This window comes from Arachis duranensis, chromosome 1, assembly GCF_000817695.3.
Source record: "Arachis duranensis cultivar V14167 chromosome 1, aradu.V14167.gnm2.J7QH, whole genome shotgun sequence".
Classification (NCBI taxonomy): domain Eukaryota; kingdom Viridiplantae; phylum Streptophyta; class Magnoliopsida; order Fabales; family Fabaceae; genus Arachis; species Arachis duranensis.
Window position 1 is genome coordinate 10,612,280 of NC_029772.3, and position 21,530 is coordinate 10,633,809.

General features: G+C 31.3%; 2 protein-coding genes and 1 pseudogene across 2 annotated transcripts; all 3 read left to right on the top strand.

Moving 5' to 3' along the window:
- The first annotated feature begins 8,068 nt into the window (after positions 1-8,068).
- LOC127745636 (histidine kinase 1-like) lies at positions 8,069-14,851 on the top strand (annotated as a pseudogene).
- A 946-nt stretch (positions 14,852-15,797) lies between these two features.
- LOC107476446 (proteasome subunit alpha type-7) lies at positions 15,798-18,577 on the top strand. The gene is made up of 3 exons (XM_016096263.3): positions 15,798-16,090; positions 16,859-17,273; positions 18,236-18,577. The coding sequence occupies exons 1-3, from the start codon at positions 15,918-15,920 to the stop codon at positions 18,395-18,397; spliced, it is 750 nt and encodes a 249-aa protein (XP_015951749.1). The 5' UTR covers positions 15,798-15,917; the 3' UTR covers positions 18,398-18,577.
- Positions 18,578-19,149: 572 nt separating this feature from the next.
- Positions 19,150-20,942, top strand: LOC107476437 (uncharacterized). The gene is made up of 3 exons (XM_016096251.3): positions 19,150-19,240; positions 20,300-20,413; positions 20,503-20,942. The coding sequence occupies exons 1-3, from the start codon at positions 19,223-19,225 to the stop codon at positions 20,632-20,634; spliced, it is 264 nt and encodes an 87-aa protein (XP_015951737.1). The 5' UTR covers positions 19,150-19,222; the 3' UTR covers positions 20,635-20,942.
- Positions 20,943-21,530: the final 588 nt, after the last annotated feature.

The window sequence follows — 21,530 nt, forward strand, 5'->3', positions numbered from 1 at the left end:
GAATTGGTGTATGTAATCAAAGTTGATTATAGTGAAATTTCATCATTGTTGTGATGGAGACTGGATGTAGGCTGCACTGCACTTAGCAGCTGAACCAGGATATATCTTGGTGTACTATTTCTTCCTCTTCTACTTAAATTCTGTTTCTGCTGCCCAGGAGATAAAGTCAAAAAATATCTCGTGACAAGTAACGAGACAAAACGAAAAAGTCTCGTGGTTTGGGACGAGACAAAAATAAAAAAGTCTCCTGAAGTTGTTACAAAGACCAGCAAGTGTAATTGAAAGAAAAAGGGGCTAAGATTCAACCCCCCTTCTAAAAAGGGCTAAGATTCAACCCCCTAGCCACTGAAAACCATCAAGTCAGTCTAAACCCAACAAAAACAACTTTCAATTTTAAAAGCGTGTAAACATGCGCTTCCTCAACTTTAAATAGCGCGAAATAAGAAACGGTTCTTCTTCAACGTTTGTATTCCACGTTCTTTCTCCTACTCCTTCTCCTTCTTCTTCTTTTTCTTCTTCTTTGCATTCTTTCTCATTTTTCTTCACATTCATTCTTTTTCTTTTTTGCGTGTTCATCTTCATCGTGCTTCTTTTTATTGTTGTTATTGTTGCTGCATTTTTTTCCACATTTTTCTATTGATTTTGCAACATTATGTATTTTTTGTTTGATTTTTTCTCCCAAGAAGAATTATAAGAAAACGAAATAAGAAGATGAGGAAGAAGAAACAGTAGAAGATGAGAAGGAGAAAGATAAATAGTTTTGAATTATGCAGAATTTATCAGAATAAAAATACACTCAAATATTTTCGTGTTACACCCAAATATCTTCGTGTTACACCAAATTTGATGCAAATACAAAAAAATATTTTCTCTAATGCTGCATTTTTTTCTTCTTTTTTTTTCCTTATTTCTTTCTTTCTTTTAGTTAAATGAATATAAGTTCATTCTCTTCCAAGTAATTTTGGAGTATTATGTGTTTCTTCTTCTTCTTTGTTTGATTTTTTTCTTTTTATTCTTATTAAGAGAGTAAAACAAGAAGAAATTTGAGAAGGTAAAACAAATAGAAAAAGATGAATAAGAAAAATAGAAAAAGAAGATGGTGATGATGAAAAAAAAAGAAGAAGCAATAGAAGATGAGGAGGAGGAAGAGGAAGAGTTTTGAATTATGTAGAACTTATCAGAATAAAAACACATCCATATATCTTCGTATTACATCCAAATATCTTCGTGTTACACCCAAATTTGCTGTAAATACAGAAATATGTTTCCTCTAATGCTACATTTTTTTCTTCTTTTTTTTTCTTATTTCTTTTTTTTCTTTTAGTTAAATGAATATAAATTCATCTTTTTTCAAATAATTTTGCAGCATTATGCATTTCTTCTTCTTCTTTGTTTGATTCTTTTATTTTTATTATTCTTAAGAGAATAAAACAAGAAGAAATTTGAGAAGGTAAAACAAAAAGAAGAAGATGAATAAGAAAAAAAAGAAGAAAATGGTGATGATGATTAAAAAAAAGAAGCAGTAGAAGATGAGGAGGAGGAAGAGGAAGAGTTTTGAATTATGCAGAACTTATCAGAATAAAAATACATTCAAATATCTTCGTGTTACAGTGTTACACCCAAATATCTCTGTATGTGTTACATCCAAATTTATTGCAAATACAGAAAAATATTTTCTCTAATGCTATATTTTTTCTTCGGAATTGAACCACACCTCAGCCATTTGATTGGATTCAAAACAATAAAAGAAGGAGAAGAAATTCCAATGAAAAAAAAGGAAGAAGAGGAGGAGGAGGAGAAAGAGGTGGTGTTGATGACGACGATAACAAAAAAGAAAAATAACGAAAAAGAAGAAGAATAAGTAACGAGAAGAAGAAGAAGAAGAACGTGCAGTAACGACACGAAGCGCGTGAATATAAATGATTTGTATGGAAAAAACGCTTGTACGTGGAGAATAATTCATATATAATATTAAAAAATATACAAAAAAATTATATAATATAAGATGTATTACAAAAATATATTGATAGAAAATATATTTTAAAGTACAAAAAATATGTGTGTAATTTTTACTAACGAAATGGCCAATTTTTCTTATCATAAAATTTATAATTTGTGTCAAATCTTTTAGCATTTTTTTTCTTAATGTAATTAAAGACAATTAGTAAAAAATGTATCTTTCATTTTGTTTTTGAGTTATTTTTCACAATATTCGTAGTTAAAAAAGATCTCTAAGTTTGTAGCACTGAAAATAGAGAGAATTAATACCAAACGAATCAAGAAAGACAGTCACAAAAAGAAAAGAATCCACTTTATAGGATTTGAAAAATTTTATTTAATTAAAAAATATTTGTAATAATATTTTTTCAAATTTTTTTAATATTATTACTTATTTTTTAGATATTAGAGATCGTTAATATTTAGGTTGGACTAAATTTTTATTTATATTAGACTAAATACTAAATATATTTTTCAATAAATTAAATCATACTAATAACTTATTACTATTAATTTTTTTAAAAGTTAGGAAGTCGAGGCCTTCGCCCCTCATATGTCCATCCCTAAATGAATATATAAAAAATTAGTATGTAAATATTTAAATTTGATATTTAACGAATTTTAAATAAGATATTTTAATTGCTAATTAATTTTTATTCTCTAAAAATTTTTAAAAATTATTTTTGTTGAATAAGTTAGTCCTTTTTTATTTTTAATCAAATTTTTAATATACGTATTAGATAAATAAATTTTTAATAAATTTTGTAATAAGACAATTAAATTTTAAAAAATATTATTATAAGATAAATGATTTCCTCTTTAAAATGATAGAAGAACTAATTTATCCCAATTTATCCAATAAAATTAATTGCCTGTATATAGGCATCGATCTAACTAGAAATGAAAAATATATATGCTATATATTTGCTTAATTATTTTGAATGAAGTGACACATGCAGATCATGTTATTTTAATCAAATTAATTAAAACCATGCATATGGTGCACTCACTAGCAAGCTTAGTGCCTTGTAATTAATTATATTTACTTTTATATTAGTTTTGTTTATGATATCTGGATAATTTTGCTTTACATAAGCAGGGGCGAAGCTAGGTGGTGGGAAAGAGGGTGATGGCCCCCCCTAATTTTAATTTTTTACATGTAAATTATATGTAAATTTTAGTTTAGCCTCCCCTTAAAATTTTATTTTAGTTTTAATTTATTGGATAAATATTTTTGGCCCCCTCTAATATTTTATCTAGCTCCGCCCCTGTACATAAGACTCCATCTAGAATGAATGAATCCAAATGCAAAAGAAACATAGTCCACTAATTTTGATTAAGTGATGAATTGCTTATAATTCTTTAAGCAGGATTGGACATAGATTCCTGTGTTACACTACTTATTCTCCTTAATATTTAATCTACTATACATAATCTGGATTAAAGATCAGAGGAGTTTATGCACACATTTTATCCCTAAAATATTTTTATCATGTATATAAACAAATATTTTTTTTTGCTTTTATATGACTCGAACCTAAGACTTCTTTATTAAAGTTCTTGTTAGAAATAAAGAGATTAAATTGAAAAAATAATTTGTGTATTATTAAATGTATTTAAATTGTCTAAAATAATATAATATAAAAAAGTATTTATAAATATTAACAAAATTATAATAATAAAGACACTAATATTTTATAATATATATTCAAATATATTAAATACTTCTAATGAATGCTAATTGATCCTAATATATTCTGACATTCTCCCTTAAACTTAAGTGACAACTTGAATTTGAAACTTAATGAAAGAAAAAAATGTATAAACTAATAGAACGGGTGCAGACGGAATTGCCAGAAAAAAGCACAGACGAAACTGCCGACAAGGAAGTGCAGACGGAATTACCAGGAAGGAAGCGCAGACAAACTGCCGGAAGAAAATGCAGACAGAATTGCCGAAAGAAAAGCGCAAACAGAACTGTCACAAGGAAACGTAGACGGAACTGCCAAAAAACGTAGACAAAACTGTCAAAAGGAAACACAAACAGAACTGCCACAACGAAATGCAGATGGAACTAAAGAAGCGCAAACGAAACTGTCGGAAGGAAACAAAAATATATGATTTCTCCATGAGAAGAAGTAAGTAGTGAATGAACTAACCCGTGAGGTATGAAAAGTATTAAAGCATTGACAAAAGAGAAAGGAAAAAAATGGCACAGAAGAAAAATATGAAAAATACGGTGATTTTATCAGAAAAAACAATCTATCCTTCTCAAGGAGGATATCATGACTCTGATACCATGTTAAAAATAAGAGACTAAATTAGAGAAATGATTTGTGTATTATTAAGTGAATTCAAGTTGTCTGAAATGATACAATATAAAAGAATATTTATAGATGTTAAGAAAATCGTAATAATAAAGACAGTAATATTCTATAATAAATATTCAAATATATTAAATAATTCTAATAAATGCTAATTGATCTTAATATATTCTGACAGTACTTATTATCTTAATTAATCTCACATTTATTATAATTTTACATCCTTAATAAATAAAATTGTAGATTAATAGGACTAATAGAGAAATTAAGTAAAAATAAAAACAAAAAAAAATTATTTTTTATATATATTAATTTTTACTTGACATTAAACTAATGATAAAAAATGAAAAAAAAATTATATCATAAAAAATATAAAAATTATAATCAATACAACAAGTCAACAACTACTACAAAAAAGTATAAACAATAGAGTAAATATTATTTTTCTTTGGATAAATTTCACTGCTAAGAATATATATTCAGTGATAGTTAATGGACCTAAGGAATGTAATTCCTTTATGGCCCAAAGAGCTAGAATAGAACATCAAAATTCTTTTCGCATAAATGTTAGCTTATATTTACATATTGACATATAAAGTGGATAGGATAAAATGGACACAAAGTCCCAATCATCCATCATTCGAAAATTTTTTCTTTCATTTGGTACACTTGAGTATAATTAACCAAGATTGATGATATGTTTGTCTCTTTTTGTAGAAGATAACAAAATTTAGAAGTGAAGAAAACACATGATAATTTATTTTGTGGTACAATCAATGTATAACTTTAGTTAATACTTTACTTTGAAACAAAACAACTTGGTTGTAATTTACTGGAAAAGATAATTACCTTATATATATAATTTTGAATCTTTTAGCTTGTTGCTTATTTTTACTTCTAGCGGTGCAATGGAAATGTAATAGTGTGGAGGATGTTTGCACCAAGCAAATAGCAATTCAAGCTTTTTGCCACTTGAAATTAAAACATTAGAAAGATATCATTTAATTACCCTTTGGCCACTTAGTGCTTAAAATTAAATCCATATTATTCTAATTCAAAAATGTAGTGAGTTGGATATGGATTAGTGAGTTGGAGCACAATTTTTTTTTTTTTGTATGGTTATGGTTGACTAAAATATTAATTTTGCTACATGCTCCTTGCTTCACATGTGTTTAATTTGTTTAAATTTATGATAATGATCTCATCATCATCATGAGTTGATTAACAGCTACCACCCATTATTGAAGAAAAAAGAGATTGACATTTGCTCATTTTTAATTAATTTGATTATTGCCCTAATTTTCACTTTATTACCATGCTACTTCAATTTATTTGGCTTTAATTTCCTTTGCCAAATGCCAACAGTTTAGATTACAAAAGCATCTCTGCTTTTAGGTATCACAATATATTAGAAATATTAACTACCTACTACTCATTTTGATGGCCTACTATGGTTTCCCTAAGTTATCTACCATTTCTATTACTAAATAATAAAAGATAAATCACATACATCTCTTGAAATAAATCAAAATTACACATGTATGTGATCAGGTTCTGTCAAATAAATTAGCATCTTTATCATTTTCAATCAAATTTTTATTATATATGCTGGATAAATAAATTCTTAAAAAATAATTATAAGACAATTAGATAAAAAAATATTACTATAAGATAAATTAGTCATCTTTTAACGGTTGTTCGCCGATTCAAGTGGTACGTGAGTTGGGTTTAGAACGTCGTGAGACAGTTCGGTTCCTATCTATCGTTGGTGTTAAAGGGAGAACTGCGAGGAGCCAACCCTAGTACGAGAGGACTGGGTTGGGCCAACCTATGGTGTACCGGTTGTTATGCCAATAGCAGCGCTGGGCTGCTAAGTTGGTATGAAAGAACTGCTGCGCTGCGGGAAATCCTTCACAACAGAAGAATAATTTTATCTGAAGGAAATAAATTTTGTGGACCTATAGAGAATAAAAATTTATTAAAAATTAAAGTATAAAATTTAAAATTTTTTAGGGATCAACATAGTCTGAAATGTTGTAAAATAAATTAAGTAATTATTTGTCATAAAAAAATTTTTTTTTGTAAATTTATGTACTAGTCATTCTACAAATATTTCATGATGAGTAAAAATTTTTAAAAGTAAAATTATAAAAAAAATAAATTTATTTAAAATGAAAGTAATATGATTAAGTGTAATTTACTTAGATGTGATTAAAAAATAATTGAATAATTATGTACCGTAAAAAATTTATTATTGATGGATAAAATTAAAATTTATTTCTATGTATCATTTTTGTCCTCGACATTTTCGTTCTATTTAAGTCCTTAACGTTTTAAAATCGTCTTAATTTTATCCCCTCGTCAATTCTGTTAACAGATCTCTAATGGTAGGACAACATTGAGCCAATTTTAAAATGTTAGCAATTTTAAATAGGACGATTTAAATATTAAATACAACTTTAAAATTTATCTTAAATGTTGGGAACAAAAACGATATTTTACTCTTCTAGAAACTATAGAAAGTGCGGAATAAATAATGTTGGCTATCTAATAGTTGAAAACCAATTTATTGTCTACCAAGTTCTTCTGTAATTTCTCCTAATACATGTTATGAGAATATGAAAACAATATAGTATTCACATAAAACCTTTTAAAAAGGATTATTATTAGTGACACTTAATAAACTAAAAATCATAGATATACGTATAAAGAACATAGAAAGATGTTGATTATTTGACTTTTATTCCTTGGTTGGAGGAAGCAGCATGATTGAAGACAAAAGTTAAGATTGTGGACCAACATTGCACAAATTCATAGTATCCAAACCCAAACATAAGAATCAATGAATCATGATTGGTCATGGTCATGGTCCCTTTCTTTTGTTCGTTGCAATAGCCCTAAGTGTGGTTCAAATGGCGCCAACGGTGGATTTGGGCCAAGCTAAGGGGACATAGCATAAGGGCAAATTTGGCATAAAAAATATTGTCACCAAGGATAACACATAAGGAATAGAACAACTCTTTAAGGATTTAAAAATAACTAGTTTTCTTGTGAAAAATGAAATGATAATTGAGATACAAATATGTATATGTCAATTGTCAAGTAGTAATTTAATATTAAATTATTTAATAGTTCTCGATTATTATTTTAATACAAAAATATTTTTATAGAATAGTCACCTTAAAAGTATTATGACCAAATTGGCAAATTCTAAGCATAATAGCAATTTTTTTAAATCTTATTTTTACATTTAAAAATAAATATATAAATAACTATAAATAATATTTTCTTATCTATCATTAATTAATTTTCAAATGTTATTATTAAGAATTTAACTAATTTTGTAAGAAAAATTATAGTTAATTCTCTTAGTACAATATTTTTAAAAGATTTAAATTAGAAAATATTAATAAAAAGACAAAAACTACTAATTCAATGATTCAGTATTTAGATCAAGTATTATTACCAATTTGATTTTGATAATAATTATGGTTGTAATATATTAATGACAAATAATAAATAAATCTGAAATACAGTAAATTTTATCATCAATTTTCATCAGTAGTGGTATACTCATAACAAGTTCAGATATTTAAATTCATCATGACTCAACACAGAAATTACCAGTGATCACTTACATGTATGTGATTTAAATTTAATTCCCCAATTGTGTGAATGCTGTCCACAAAAACTAATATTCAAATAAATAACAATAAATTATTCTAACACACTCTTTTAGAGTTCTACACTAAGAGTGGGAAATGACACAAAGTACAAGCAGCACATTATTAAACAGTGAAGAACTTATCTCTAATAATCTTAACAAACACAAACACAAAAACAAGTTGAAGTTTGAAAATGGAACCTTGAATTCTTTGAATCCAATGTGCTGCTATCTATCTATCTAGCTACTAGCTAGCTACTTTATAAACTCATCTTCTTAAAGTAGTTCCACATATGCTCACAAGGATCAAGATCAACAACAACAATGGCTACTACCAAGTTCAGACATGTCTTTGGTAGATTATGGGGTTTTGCTACTTCTTGTAAGAAAAATAATAGCACCCCAATTGGCTCAAGAATTCTCCAAAGGGATGTGGAAAAGGAAGAATTTCAGTATGCTAGTATTCTATGCCTATCAAAATACTATAGTGTCTTTGTGGTTCGCCTTGCAATCATGGTAAAATATCAATTCAATTCTAACTTATATGATTGCTTTTAAGTTTTAGATGTTAGTTACAATGTAAAGTGTAAACTTTGTTTGGTTTTGCCACCGGTATTTGGATCATATTATCAGAAATCCGGCTAATTTTCGACCGGAGAATTGTTTCGGCCTATGTTAGTATTTTGATCTTATTACCAGAAATTCGACTAATTCGTCTCGAGAATCTATATGTAGGACTCAAACTTGAGACTATCAGAAAGTGGACTAGTTAGTCTACCACTCGACCAACCTGTGTTAGTAGTTACAATGTGAATGATTTGCTGAGAGAAATTTTTAGTGCTAATTACAAGGCTTAGTTAGATTTGATCCTTTGATGTGCATAAAATGAAATAACCATTTTTGTTGTTCTAAGTTCTAACCATTGATTCTGTTTCATCATGTAGGTTATGCTAGCTATCTTGATTGGTCTTCTTACCATACTAACATGGCATTTCACAAAGATTTATACAACAAAATCTCTCAATAGCTTAGCCTATGACTTGCGTTATGAGCTTCTACAACGCCCAATCTTGAGGATGTGGAACATTTTGAATTCTACTTCTGAAATTACAATGGCTCAGGTCAAGCTTTCTCAGTACGTGATTAGAAGCCATGGCAATCTTACCACTCAAGAAAACCAAGTGGAGGTTAATCAATTTAATTATTTTACAACTTCATTGTTTTTCCACTCAATTTTGAATTAAGTTGTGTAATCAAGTCCTTACTATTGCAAAGTTTTCAAATTTTCATATAATTCAATTGATCTTTATCTAAATTTGTAAGGTGAAACAACAATTTATTCAATTCAACCTTTTTTTTTTTGTAATGCTAAATTTCTCTAGGGACTTGATAGAAATTGCTAAACTATAGTGATCAAATTGGAAATTAGGCCAGACTATAATGACTGCAAAATAATTAAACCTTATAGTTATGTTTTGAATTTAATTTTGATGCATAAAGCAGTTTTACACACGCATTCAAACAGATAACAACATGTCAATAAAAATTAACTACTTTTTACATTGGTTGGGTGAATAATCATCTGAAAGAACGGATATAATTGAACGACTGTGCAATTTACATTATTATTGCATCAAAATTAAACTCGTGATTGGTAACAATATCACTTTACTATCAGTTTGCTTATTTGTTCTGTTTTTTATTTCTTAGCAGATGTATGAAGCAATGAGAGCAGTAACATGGGCACTTTTTGCTAGTAGAAAAGCTCTTAACTCAATCACTGTCAAATACAATAATGGTTTTGTTCAAGCATTCCATAGAGACCTTAAAGATAACAACACATTCTACATTTACTCTGATCTTGCAAATTATTCCATTGGTGCAAGTGCAAGTAGCTATAACAGTGACATTAATTATTCATCACTTTCTTCACATGAATCTTGGAATGATCATGACAACAAGTCTGCTGTATGGTATCGCCAGCCGTTGGATCCTGTCACCGGCGAAAAGATTGGAAAAGCAATGCAGATTGCCCCAGAAGACTCAATCCACATAGCAGGCCTATCCCAGGTCCCTGATGGGGTGGCTTCATGGCGTGTTGTCGTGAGCAAGTTCACAGATTCGCCTTTGCTTTCGGCTGCATTGCCTGTTTGGGATGCTTCTAACAAGAGTATTGTGGCTGTGGTGGGAGTAACAACTGCACTTTATAGTGTAGGACAGTTAATGAAGGAGCTTGTTGAGTTGCATAGTGGACATATGTATTTAACTTCTCTAGAAGGTTACTTGCTTGCAACTTCCACTGATGTACCTCTTCTTACAAATTCAACAAAGCCTCCTAAGCTTAAGATGGCTGTAGATTGTGAAAATGAAGTGATAAGGCTTGGAGCTGAGTATTTGAAGAAAAGTTCTGGTAACAAATTCCCTCCTAGCCATGAGGTTCATGTTGCGAATGTCAGGCTAGGCCACGACAGATATTACATCGATTCGTTCTTCCTAAACTTGAAGAGACTTCCTATGGTACAGTTGAATACAAATACAAATACAATGCCTTTAGAATTTAAGAAGAAACTATGAATAACCAACTACTACTATATTTCAAATTAATTGCTTGAACTTTGTGGCAGGTTGGTGTAATAATCATTCCAAGAAAGCATATATTAGGACAAGAAGATAAAAGAGCCTTCAAGACTTTGGTGATTCTGATATCTGCATCAATGTGTATTATAGTCATTGGATGGGTTTGCATTTTGATTTTGACAAATGGAGTCTCAAAGGAAATGAAACTAAGAGCAGAACTTATTAGTCAGCTTGAAGCTAGAAGAAAGGCAGAGGCATCAAGCAATTATAAGAGCCAATTTCTTGCAAACATGAGGTTGATTTTCTCAGCTTCAATCTGATTGATTATGCTAAACTTGTGTATAGCTTTTGGTATCTACTTTTGTTTTATCAAACATGTAATTAGGATCCTTCTTTTTGGTGCAATGCAGCCATGAATTGAGGACACCTATGGCTGCAATAATTGGCCTACTCGACATTCTTATGTCCGACGACTGTCTAACCAACGAGCAGTGTGCAACGGTTACTCAGATAAGAAAATGCTCGACTGCGCTGCTCCGGCTTCTTAATAACATCTTGGATCTCAGCAAGGTGACATATTTAATTATTTTGCTCAAGAACATTCAATTATATGTTCCTTGAAAAAATATGCACTTACTTGTTTGGAAAAACTTTCTAAAGATTCATAGAATATAGGTGGAATCAGGAAAGCTAGTTCTAGAAGATGCTGAATTCGACTTGGGAAGGGAACTTGAAGGACTAGTGGATATGTTTTCTGTGCAATGCATGAATCACAGTGTAGAGACTGTCTTAGACCTATCTGGTTAGTATATAATATGAATCATATTTTAGTATGAATCTGAAATCTTATTTTGGTGACTAGAAATCTCTTCAACAATGATTCTGATGCATCTTGTTAATTTTTTGCAGATGATATGCCGAAGCTAGTTCGCGGCGACTCTGCTAGAGTAGTCCAAATTTTTGCAAATTTGATCAACAACTCAATTAAATTTACTCCTTGTAAGCCAAAATTTATGTTCTAGGATTACTAATCTTAACCCTTTGAATCGGTTTCAGCTGGTCACATTATTCTGAGAGGATGGTTTGAGAATCCAAATCCATGTAGTGATAATGCAAATCATCTGATGGAAGAGAAGAATTTACAGTGTGCACAAAAGACTAGAACAAGGCAACATGAGAACCATGCAAAGAGGACTTCTAAAGCAATCCTATGGTTTGAAGTCGATGACACCGGCTGCGGTAAGAACCTAGCTAAACTTGTCTTAAAAAGATTTAGCCTATGTCTGCGAAACCTCAAGATCACGGATTCAAGTCGTGGAATCCTTATGTAATTATCAGCTTAGGCTGTTTGTATTTATTTGACATGTTTATATATAACTTATTCATATAAATCTCATGCATTTATAGGTATTGATCCAAGTAAATGGGATTCTGTGTTTGAAAGCTTTGAGCAAGCAGATCCATCAACTACTAGACTGTAAGTAATTTAAGTTTTAACATAAAATCTGTAGAAAATTATTTTCAGCTAACAGATGAACATGATCTTATCTATTATTACTATTATCTAGAGTTGTCATTGCACTTTTAAATTCAAATTATTTTGAATATATATCCAATAGTAGAAAGAACCTTTGAAATAACATGGGCTGAAAGCCTAAGTAGTTAAGGAACCTTTACTTATTTTCAGGCATGGAGGCACTGGCCTTGGTCTTTGCATTGTCAGAAGCTTGGTGAGTTAGACCCTTAATATATTATGTTTTGCACAATTCAAGTACAAATACCATTAAAAATCACCATTAATGTGATTGTAACAACAAAACCCCTGTGCTAGCATGAAGCATATGCTTATATCAGTTGCATGTTTTAGGCTTTAACATTACTTTGCATATAGAGAACATTATTTAGAAAATCATATTTTCATGTCTAGATTTGTATATAAATGCATTTGATCTCTTTAGTGATCTGGGGTGGCAGGTTAATAAGATGGGTGGAGAAATCAAAGTTGTCAAAAAGGAAGGCCCCGGAACACTGATGAGATTATACCTGCGCCTCGATACGGCCGGGGATGCCACAGAACAACATTGTTTGGTAGATATTGCAAACAATGGCTTAGTGGTGAGTAGAATTATCACTCTTGTCTTTGTCTTAATGTCTCTGTATTTCTGTCTTAAGACGCTTACCAAACACGGCCTAAGTCCTGAAATAATATGCATTGATTCAGGTATTGCTTGCACTGCACGGCAACATGGGAAGATCAATCACATCTAAATGGCTGCAGAAAAATGGGGTGTTCACAATGGAAGCATCTGAATGGAATGGATTAACACAGATTCTAAGGGAACTCTTTCATACAATGACTTTGATTTACATTATCCAATACATGAGAGTTTGAAGTCCAAGTTACTTAGCATACAAGAAATCAAGAATCCAGTTTTTGTCATCGCAGTCGACATAGGACTACTCGATTTGAGCACAGATATATGGAAGGAGCAGCTTAACTTTCTTCACAGATATGTGGGGAGAGCAAAATTTATATGGGTTCTAAACCATGACACCTCTAACACCATTAAAATGGAGCTTAGAAGAAAAGGATATATGATGACAGTTAACAAACCACTTTACAAAGCAAAAATTGTTCACATTTTGGAGGAAGTTGTAAAAGAGAGAAATCATGAGATGCAAAAGAAGAACATGGATGAGCTTCATGAGAGTGATTATACTCATTGTGATGCTGCTAGCTCGGACGATTCAGACATATCCGAATCAGGTCCTTGTAATCCTGTTAGTAGTACTGAAAAAAAAAGTGAGAAGGTTGAGCAGTTTCATAGATTATCACTGTATAGGATTAACAACTGCTTAATAGGATTAACAGATGAACATTCAGAAGCTAATAACACTCCAAAGAAGGAAGAGTTATGTCAAAATAACCAAAACTCTCCAAAATCATTGTCTCCAGAACAAGATTATTTTCCAAGAGAAGCTCATCAAGGTGAAGATTCTGAGAGCAGAGGAAAAGAAGAGCATAGGATCATCGGCGGCTCGGCTAGACCGGTAAATGGAAAGAAATCTCTTGAAGGGTTAAGGATATTGCTTGCAGAAGACACACCTGTGATTCAAAGAGTTGCAACCATAATGCTTGAGAAGATGGGAGCAAGTGTTGTAGCAGTTGGTGATGGACAAGCAGCAGTGGATGCTTTGAATGGCTTGCTTGGTGTTGAAGATTTTAGAAGAGACTCAAACTTGAATGAAAGGAACACAAGATCATCATCTTCTCAAACTGAAATTCTCAGTTTCCCTTCATATGACTTGGTCCTAATGGATTGTCAGGTATGAACTAGAAAATGAAAAAAAGCTATATTAGTATTCATTTTATCTTAAAAGTTTTAGAAGCTCCCTCATGATTATACAAAAAAAAAAAAACAAAAGTATAGGAACTTCGTTAGAACGACAAATAGGTCTCCGACCTTTTTTCTTGAAAACAAATAAGTCCTCGTTTAATTGAAAATACAAAAACGACTCTTCATTTTCTAAAACGCGAGACATCTAAGTCATTCTGGAGCACTTATTTGTCCTTATATATTTTGGATGAAAAGACTTAAATGTCTCACATTTTAAAAAATGAGAAACGTTTTTGTATTTTTAATTAGTTAAAGACTTATGTGTCTTCGAATTATAAAGTCCAGACCTATTTGTCTTCTTAAAGTCTAAATTATAGAAACTAGCACTTCTTTAAAAAAGTTTTAGATGTCCGATTGGTTCTGTTTTCACATCATGCTTTTTTTTCTTTACAAAAATCTAAAAACAAAAATTATTGAAAATAAAAACGCAAACCAAACTCACCCTAAATTAGGTTAAAAATTTTGTACAATATAGAGTTTTATTTACAAACTATTAAACTACAGAGAACTAGTTGAAAATTAATTAAAATTACCAAGATCCCAGATATTGCTGGCAAATAGTGCCTCATGTAAAGTAGTTGTTTTCATCCATATAGATCATAGTTAACTGTCACACTTGAGTTTAGCTTCTAATTCTTGTTTGTGTGTTTGTGATGAAAATAGATGCCAAAGATGGATGGATATGAAGCAACAAAAGCAATAAGAAAATCAGAAGTGGGAAGTGGAGTTCACATTCCAATAGTTGCTCTCACTGCTCATGCAATGTCATGTGATGAAGCCAAATGCTTAGAAGTTGGAATGGATGCTTATTTAACCAAACCAATTGACTTCAAATTAATGGAATCCACTATTCTTTCTCTCACAAGAAGAACAATATCCTGACTTATAGATTTAGTTGTAAATGTTGCTCTTTGCTTCTTCCATTATTCAGATAAGGCCTTCTTTTCTTCTTCTTTTTTTCTTTTATTTTAATCTTCTTGTTGTTTTTGTTCCCCATATTTTCACATTTTCTTGTGTTATTTTTTTTTTAAATAAGAGGAAAAAAAAAACTAAATACTCTTGAAGAATAGAATAAAAAGGGAAACCATTACAAGTGACTAATATATGCTTAACAAAGTTTGTAATAATGATCTTATATTTTACAAGAACATGAGCTCAATTTTCATTAACAATGAAAGGTGGACTTTGATAAATGACTCGTATATAATCTCAATGAATGTAAAAACTTTTAAGTAAATAATTTATTATAGATATTCTTTATTTCTATAAGTAATAATCAAATTCTCAACCACATAATTAGTGAACAAAATAAGCTTTGCCACACCACACATCATAGTTAAATTAGTTAAACTTTCTTTTTCCAGTTCAATAAATTAGTTTTTATTTGATTTCTACTTTTATTTTCAGTTATCATACTTAGTATTTTCTATTTTTAAAAATTTTATAAAACAAAAAAATAAAATTTTATAAAATAAAAAATATTAAAAATAAAAAATGCAAACCAAATACTCTTTTTTTGTCAGGAAATACTCTTTAAACTTTTTTTTAATAGAAATTTTTCTTGTTGCCTACGGTATCATCTAAATCTGAATTTCATTTAAAGATTGTTGCTAACTAACGAGTTGTTGCATATGTAAAATAAAATTTGAATTCCCAATACTTCATAGTTCATACTTATTTAAGCAAACTAATGAACCACTAATAGTTCAGAAAATTTGTTAATAGTATTGAACCGGTGGTTGGGGAATTGGCAAAACATGGAAGGCCCAATAAAGGATAAAAAAGCCCAATAAGAATAATAGTGTTATAGTATACTTGTTCCCTAAGCAGCTGCTACTGCATCATCACACTCAACAGAGGAATCAACAAATTAAATCACAAAACAAAGCAAAGAAAGAAGAAACCTTTTTGACCAAACAACACAGCACAACACAGATTTGAATCGCACCACCACCCATGGCCAGGTACGATAGGGCTATCACTGTCTTCTCGCCGGACGGCCACCTCTTCCAGGTCGAATACGCTCTCGAGGCCGTCCGCAAGGGCAACGCCGCCGTTGGAGTCCGTGGCACCGACAACGTCGTGCTCGGCGTCGAGAAGAAATCCACCGCCAAGCTCCAAGACTCCAGGTAACACCATAACCCTAATCCTATATTTTAAACTTTTGTTCCCAAAGTTTGCGACTTTTCATAAAATCCCTTTCCAAAATTCTTACTTTGCCTGAAATGGTGATCTTTCGGACCCTCCACTCCCCAATTACTAGTTCTGTGATTCAATTTTTCTAATGTATTTCTAATTGTTATTGTGATAATTATTGTGGTTTGGCTTTCTGGCGTGTGATCTTGCTGAGTACATTTTTGTAGGGTAGATAGATAATAGATCCCTTTGGTACCGAGAATGGCTTCTAGGGTTTATGTTTATTTGGAACTTTCTGTAATTAGGCATTCTATGTTGACTTAAGTGTTGATATGCTGATTTTACTTGGATGCTCACTAGAATGTAGATATTTTTGGGATGATTTTGCAGAGAAATGTTGTTTTAGCTTTGAAGTATGATATAGAACATATATAGGTTGATTTTGTTGTATAATGCTCCATTTTGAAACCTTTCTGTTGCTTGGCTAGCATATAATTTGATCACTAATGACTAGGTTTGAGAATATTGGATCCCTTCGGTAGTGTTTGGACTATTTTGATGTGAAGTAATTTCTTAGTTTCATGAAGGCCTTTAAGATGCTTTTGCCACAACCCTCAATGCTTTGCAAGAATTGTTAGCTCCTCTTTAGAAGCACTCAAAGAATTGAGTTTTGCAGTTTCTGTTGTGTGCTATATATAGCAATATAGGAGATAGTATGGTGTTTACTTGTCTCACCATTATGTTGCGTTATATTTTTGCAGAACGGTGAGGAAGATTGTCAATCTGGACGATCACATTGCTCTTGCTTGTGCAGGACTAAAAGCTGATGCACGTGTCCTTATAAACAGGGCAAGAGTTGAATGTCAAAGCCATAGGCTTACTGTCGAGGATCCAGTGACGGTAGAGTACATAACTCGTTACATTGCAGGTCTTCAGCAGAAGTACACACAAAGTGGTGGTGTTCGGCCCTTTGGCCTTTCAACCTTGATTGTCGGCTTTGATCCATACACTGGTACACCATCCCTGTACCAAACGGATCCTTCTGGCACATTCTCAGCTTGGAAAGCCAATGCAACCGGTAGAAACTCAAATTCCATCCGGGAGTTCCTAGAGAAGAACTACAAGGAAGTTTCTGGCCAAGAAACCATAAAATTGGCTATCCGAGCATTGCTTGAGGTGAGCTCATTTGTTCTTTTGTCTTGGTGGAAGCATACTTGAATTTATTATGTATCTAGGTTTCTTGCTGCAACATTTTGAAGGTTTTTCTTCTTTCAAATGCTAAAGGGAACTCTCCTCCTTTGTTCTTTGCATGTGTCTATCTTTTGATGCTTTGAATTTAAAAGGGTTTCTTCAATTATGAGTTTACATTCATTTTTCCAATACAGAAATCATGCCTAACCTTTCTGCTTACATAAAATGTATGAATCTTTCAAGTCTTTGTTCTTGATGCATGTTCTGGCAAACTATGTGGTACATAATCTAGCGATTTATTCACGTAAATAGTTTTATTTTCAGTTGTTTTATTAAAAAAATTGTGAGTATCATGAAATCATTTCAGACATCCAATCTAATATTTCCTTACTTCAGCTTGTTATAAGTGTTGATGATGGTAAGTAGTATTAGCCTCAAGTTTCATCATTATCCATTTCTCCAGTTAATTGTTTGTTTTGTTCAACTGAATTATACTTAGGAATTCTTTAAAAATCCACTAATATAATTTAGTGGGTTGATAATATATTGACTAAAGCAAGCACTTGTCTGATAATTTGTTCTTAAAAAGCAAAATATTTATGTGAGGGGTTCCTTAATTGTTATGCTGCTACACAGCCCAGAACTTTTAAGCAAATTATATTAGGATGTGTATAGTACATGATTGCAAGAGGGAGTCACATTATTACTTTAATCATCTGCCAGATTCTTCATATATTGTTTGACAAATTTACAATCAAACCTGATAAATCTGATGGTTGTGCACTGGCTTGACACGACCTAACAATAGAATCGTCATAAGTGATTCTTTTATGTGTTTTGAATGATTACGGTGCTTGTGTGAGCTAGTAACTCATCTTATATGGAACTGGATAAATCAATAATGACTGTTTCACTTGTGACTTTTCCTTCTTGGTGTATGAAATAAGGTCGTTGAGAGCGGAGGCAAGAACATTGAAGTTGCTGTGATGACGAAAGAGCAAGGCTTGCGTCAACTTGAGGAAGCCGAAATCGATGCTATTGTGGCCGAGATTGAAGCCGAGAAAGCAGCAGCTGAGGCCGCAAAGAAAGCTCCTCCTAAGGAGACATGAATTTTCTGTTTCTTTTTTGTATTATGCGATCAATGTTCTTACTAGGTGTTGGCCGTACTTTAGTGAAGCAAAAATTAAAGCCACTGTGGCTAATATTGAAACAAAAGAAAAACAGCTGCTGAGGCAGCAAAGAAAGATCGTTTGAGGAGACATTTATTTACTTGTGTTTTTCTTTTTCAATTTTTCTCATGAATTGTTCTTGTAGGTGCTATTGGTCCAACACAAAATGAGTGCTTTATTATTTGTGGGTCAAATCATATAGAATTTAATTTATACCGTCACAAATTGAGTTTTGTGTTGAACCATGATCTGACAGGAACTAGCAACTAGTATATCAACAGTTTGAGTTATGGTATACAAGAATATTTAGTAAAAGTTAATATTAACCAGAATATAAGAGTAATCAAGAGCTTTAATGCATTAACTAAATTAGATTATTAGCCTCTAATTTTATCCATTTGGTCTTGAATATCCATCGTACATTATTTCTTGGAAATTCAGTTGTAGTAGTTTGTCTTCGTTACTGAATACCCAGTGTAGCAGTTTTACTTCATGAAGTTCATATGTACTTTACCAAGAAATTATCATTGCCTTTTTATGATTACAATCAATGAAGTAAGCGAGTTAAAATAGGGAGTAATATCATTCTGATAGTTATAGGAAGGGGGAAAAACTGGACCGTAGGTGGCAAAATGCCAGTTGGTAATAGAGCTAGTTATTATTTTATTAATACATTAAAATATCCACAAGAATATAATTGAAGACCTTCATCGATAGCATCAGGAGGAAGAAACATCTTCAGATTTTGCCATACATACGCTCGCCATGATCGAAGATTACGAGGTTCTCTGTTGTTCTTTTTTCCTTTTCCCCTAAATTCACTCAAGATGTAGTTAAAGTAAAAATTCGAAATTTCCTATTTTTAAATGCTTTCAAAAGTAAAAACCCCTGATTTCGTATTTGTCTTCTTTGATTCAACATATTCTGTCGATATCGTTGATACCATTTCCTGTGAATACCGTCAATTTTCAGTTTCTCTATCATTTTTGGTTATCGTTTTGAATGTTTTGGATCAATTGTTCGCTTTGAGCTATGAATCTGTTAGTTTATGCTTGTCTTTGCTCTTTTCCTTTTCCAGCTGAATGATAACTCTTGAGAGAATTTCATTAATTTTGCTAGGGTTAGAGTTTTGGGTTCATTCATGGAAGATAGTAAACCTCTTAGAATTTTCCATATAATTTATGTTTGTAAGAGGTTGTACACTTGCACCTCAAAGTCTCAAACACATTTTAATTGTGATTCTTGATGGTACTAGTTCATAAGGATGGGAAGATAAGCATATGGATAATTTATTTCAGTTACAATTTTTGGAAATGAGAATCATTGTTTGAAGCTAAGTGTTGATGTGACTTATTCTGATTCTGGTTGGTGTTTGGGTTGAAGCTATGCTATCTCTTACCTGATCATACATATGATGGCAAGATAGTTAAGTTCCCCTGAATTTCAGTAAGCATTAACTCAGAATCTTGTATGGTGTTTGACTCGGGATTTGCTTTTTCGATTCTAATTCTTGCTTTAGTGTTTGTTGTTGCCATGGAAAGCTATCTTTTTTGAAAGCTTGGGAGATAAACAGTAGGAAAAAAGTGATGCTTCTGTTCTTACATGTCAAATAAAACAATATACCTTAAATGTATGAATTGATAGAGAAGTTTTGGTTTTGAGCATTTGCAACAACTCCAATACTTGGAATTCAAAATAGCTTGTGATTTTGGGGAAAAAAGCATTGGTTTCTTTCTCCTTCCCCTTTGGGTTTCCATCTTACCGGTCGAGTCTGTGGAGCGAGTAATTGAATTCACTTTGAACAATTTTTGTGAAAGAACTGAACTGAATTTGGTTTTTCAGGTAGAAGAGAAAAAGCAAGCTGCTGCTGATGTATTGTTTCAATATTCGAAATTCGTGATGGCATCCATTGGAAACCAGGTTCGACCCTGTGATTTGAGGTTACATTTGATGAAGGTATGAGACAACATCCCTGTGCCTGTTGTAACACTTGTTTAGTTATCTATGCTTTCCATCCTTACATAAATGCCATTTATCACTTTCAGGAGATTTCAGGTATGCCAACTTCGTTAAATAGAGAATCAACGCAGGTCGCAGCCTCTCCTGATGCAATGGGGGAGTCATCAAGTTCAGGAACAGCTAGACTCGATAAAGTTGACAGTTTCCGCGCACTGTAGTTGCTAATTGTCATAGTTATTGTCTAAGAAGTGGAATTATGACAACTTTTCATGTCCTATATCTGATTTGATCTATGTAGTTGATCTCACTTTATGTGACAAGATTTCCTTTGTTGATGTTGTTCAGATGTGGTTCCTTAGAAGCACTGTTCTGCATCTTTGCATTGGTACACAAGTTATGTTATCCTTTTGTGTAGTGTCTCATAGTTTTTATAAAAGTGTAATAATGTTTTGTTTCTTGGACAATATATTATCCATTTTCTTCTTAAGCACAAGGTTGATCACCAAAAGTGTTACCTTACAAATAACTTTTGTTTAATGAGTTTTTTATAAACATTTTGAAGTTTTTTTTCTCATAAAATTATGTTTTTTTTTTTTCTGGTAGAACTCATAAAATTATGTGACTGTCATTATAAATACCCTAGATCTTCTCTTTAGTTTTTTTCCCCCGGAAGATATGGAAAAAAAATGAGATTTTAATCATTTTATTAATTAGTTAATAATGCACATCAATATTTAGATATTGCTAAAAGTTATCTTTCTATTTAATAATAATAATAGGATTTTTTGTATATACTATCTAAAGAAGAAGAAAAAACTAGGACAGAATTATGTATAAAAGTATCCTACTAAACCATGTATATTTCAAAAGTCTTACAAATTGCAAGTATTTATTTATATTGTTAGTTTATAACAATTAAATAATTTCTTAATTTATTTATTCGTTAATAATTTTTTTTTAGTATTCATTTACTATTTATATAATAAACCACAATACATAAAAAAAATTCGATAATGATATATGATATTACGTAGGCTATTATATAGGATGTCAAATTTTTATTAAAAAGATGAATAACCAAAATTATTTACTTATCTCAATAAATAATTAAATA

Excerpts from the sequence above, each read along its gene's own strand:
- LOC107476437 (XM_016096251.3), top strand. Across the intron at positions 20,414-20,502 it reads TGAGGTTACATTTGATGAAG|GAGATTTCAGGTATGCCAAC; the intron begins GTATGAGACAAC and ends TATCACTTTCAG.
- LOC107476446 (XM_016096263.3), top strand. The coding sequence starts at position 15,918 with ATGGCCAGGTACGATAGGGCTATCACTGTCTTCTCGCCGGACGGCCAC. Across the intron at positions 16,091-16,858 it reads GCCAAGCTCCAAGACTCCAG|AACGGTGAGGAAGATTGTCA; the intron begins GTAACACCATAA and ends ATATTTTTGCAG. Across the intron at positions 17,274-18,235 it reads CTATCCGAGCATTGCTTGAG|GTCGTTGAGAGCGGAGGCAA; the intron begins GTGAGCTCATTT and ends GTATGAAATAAG.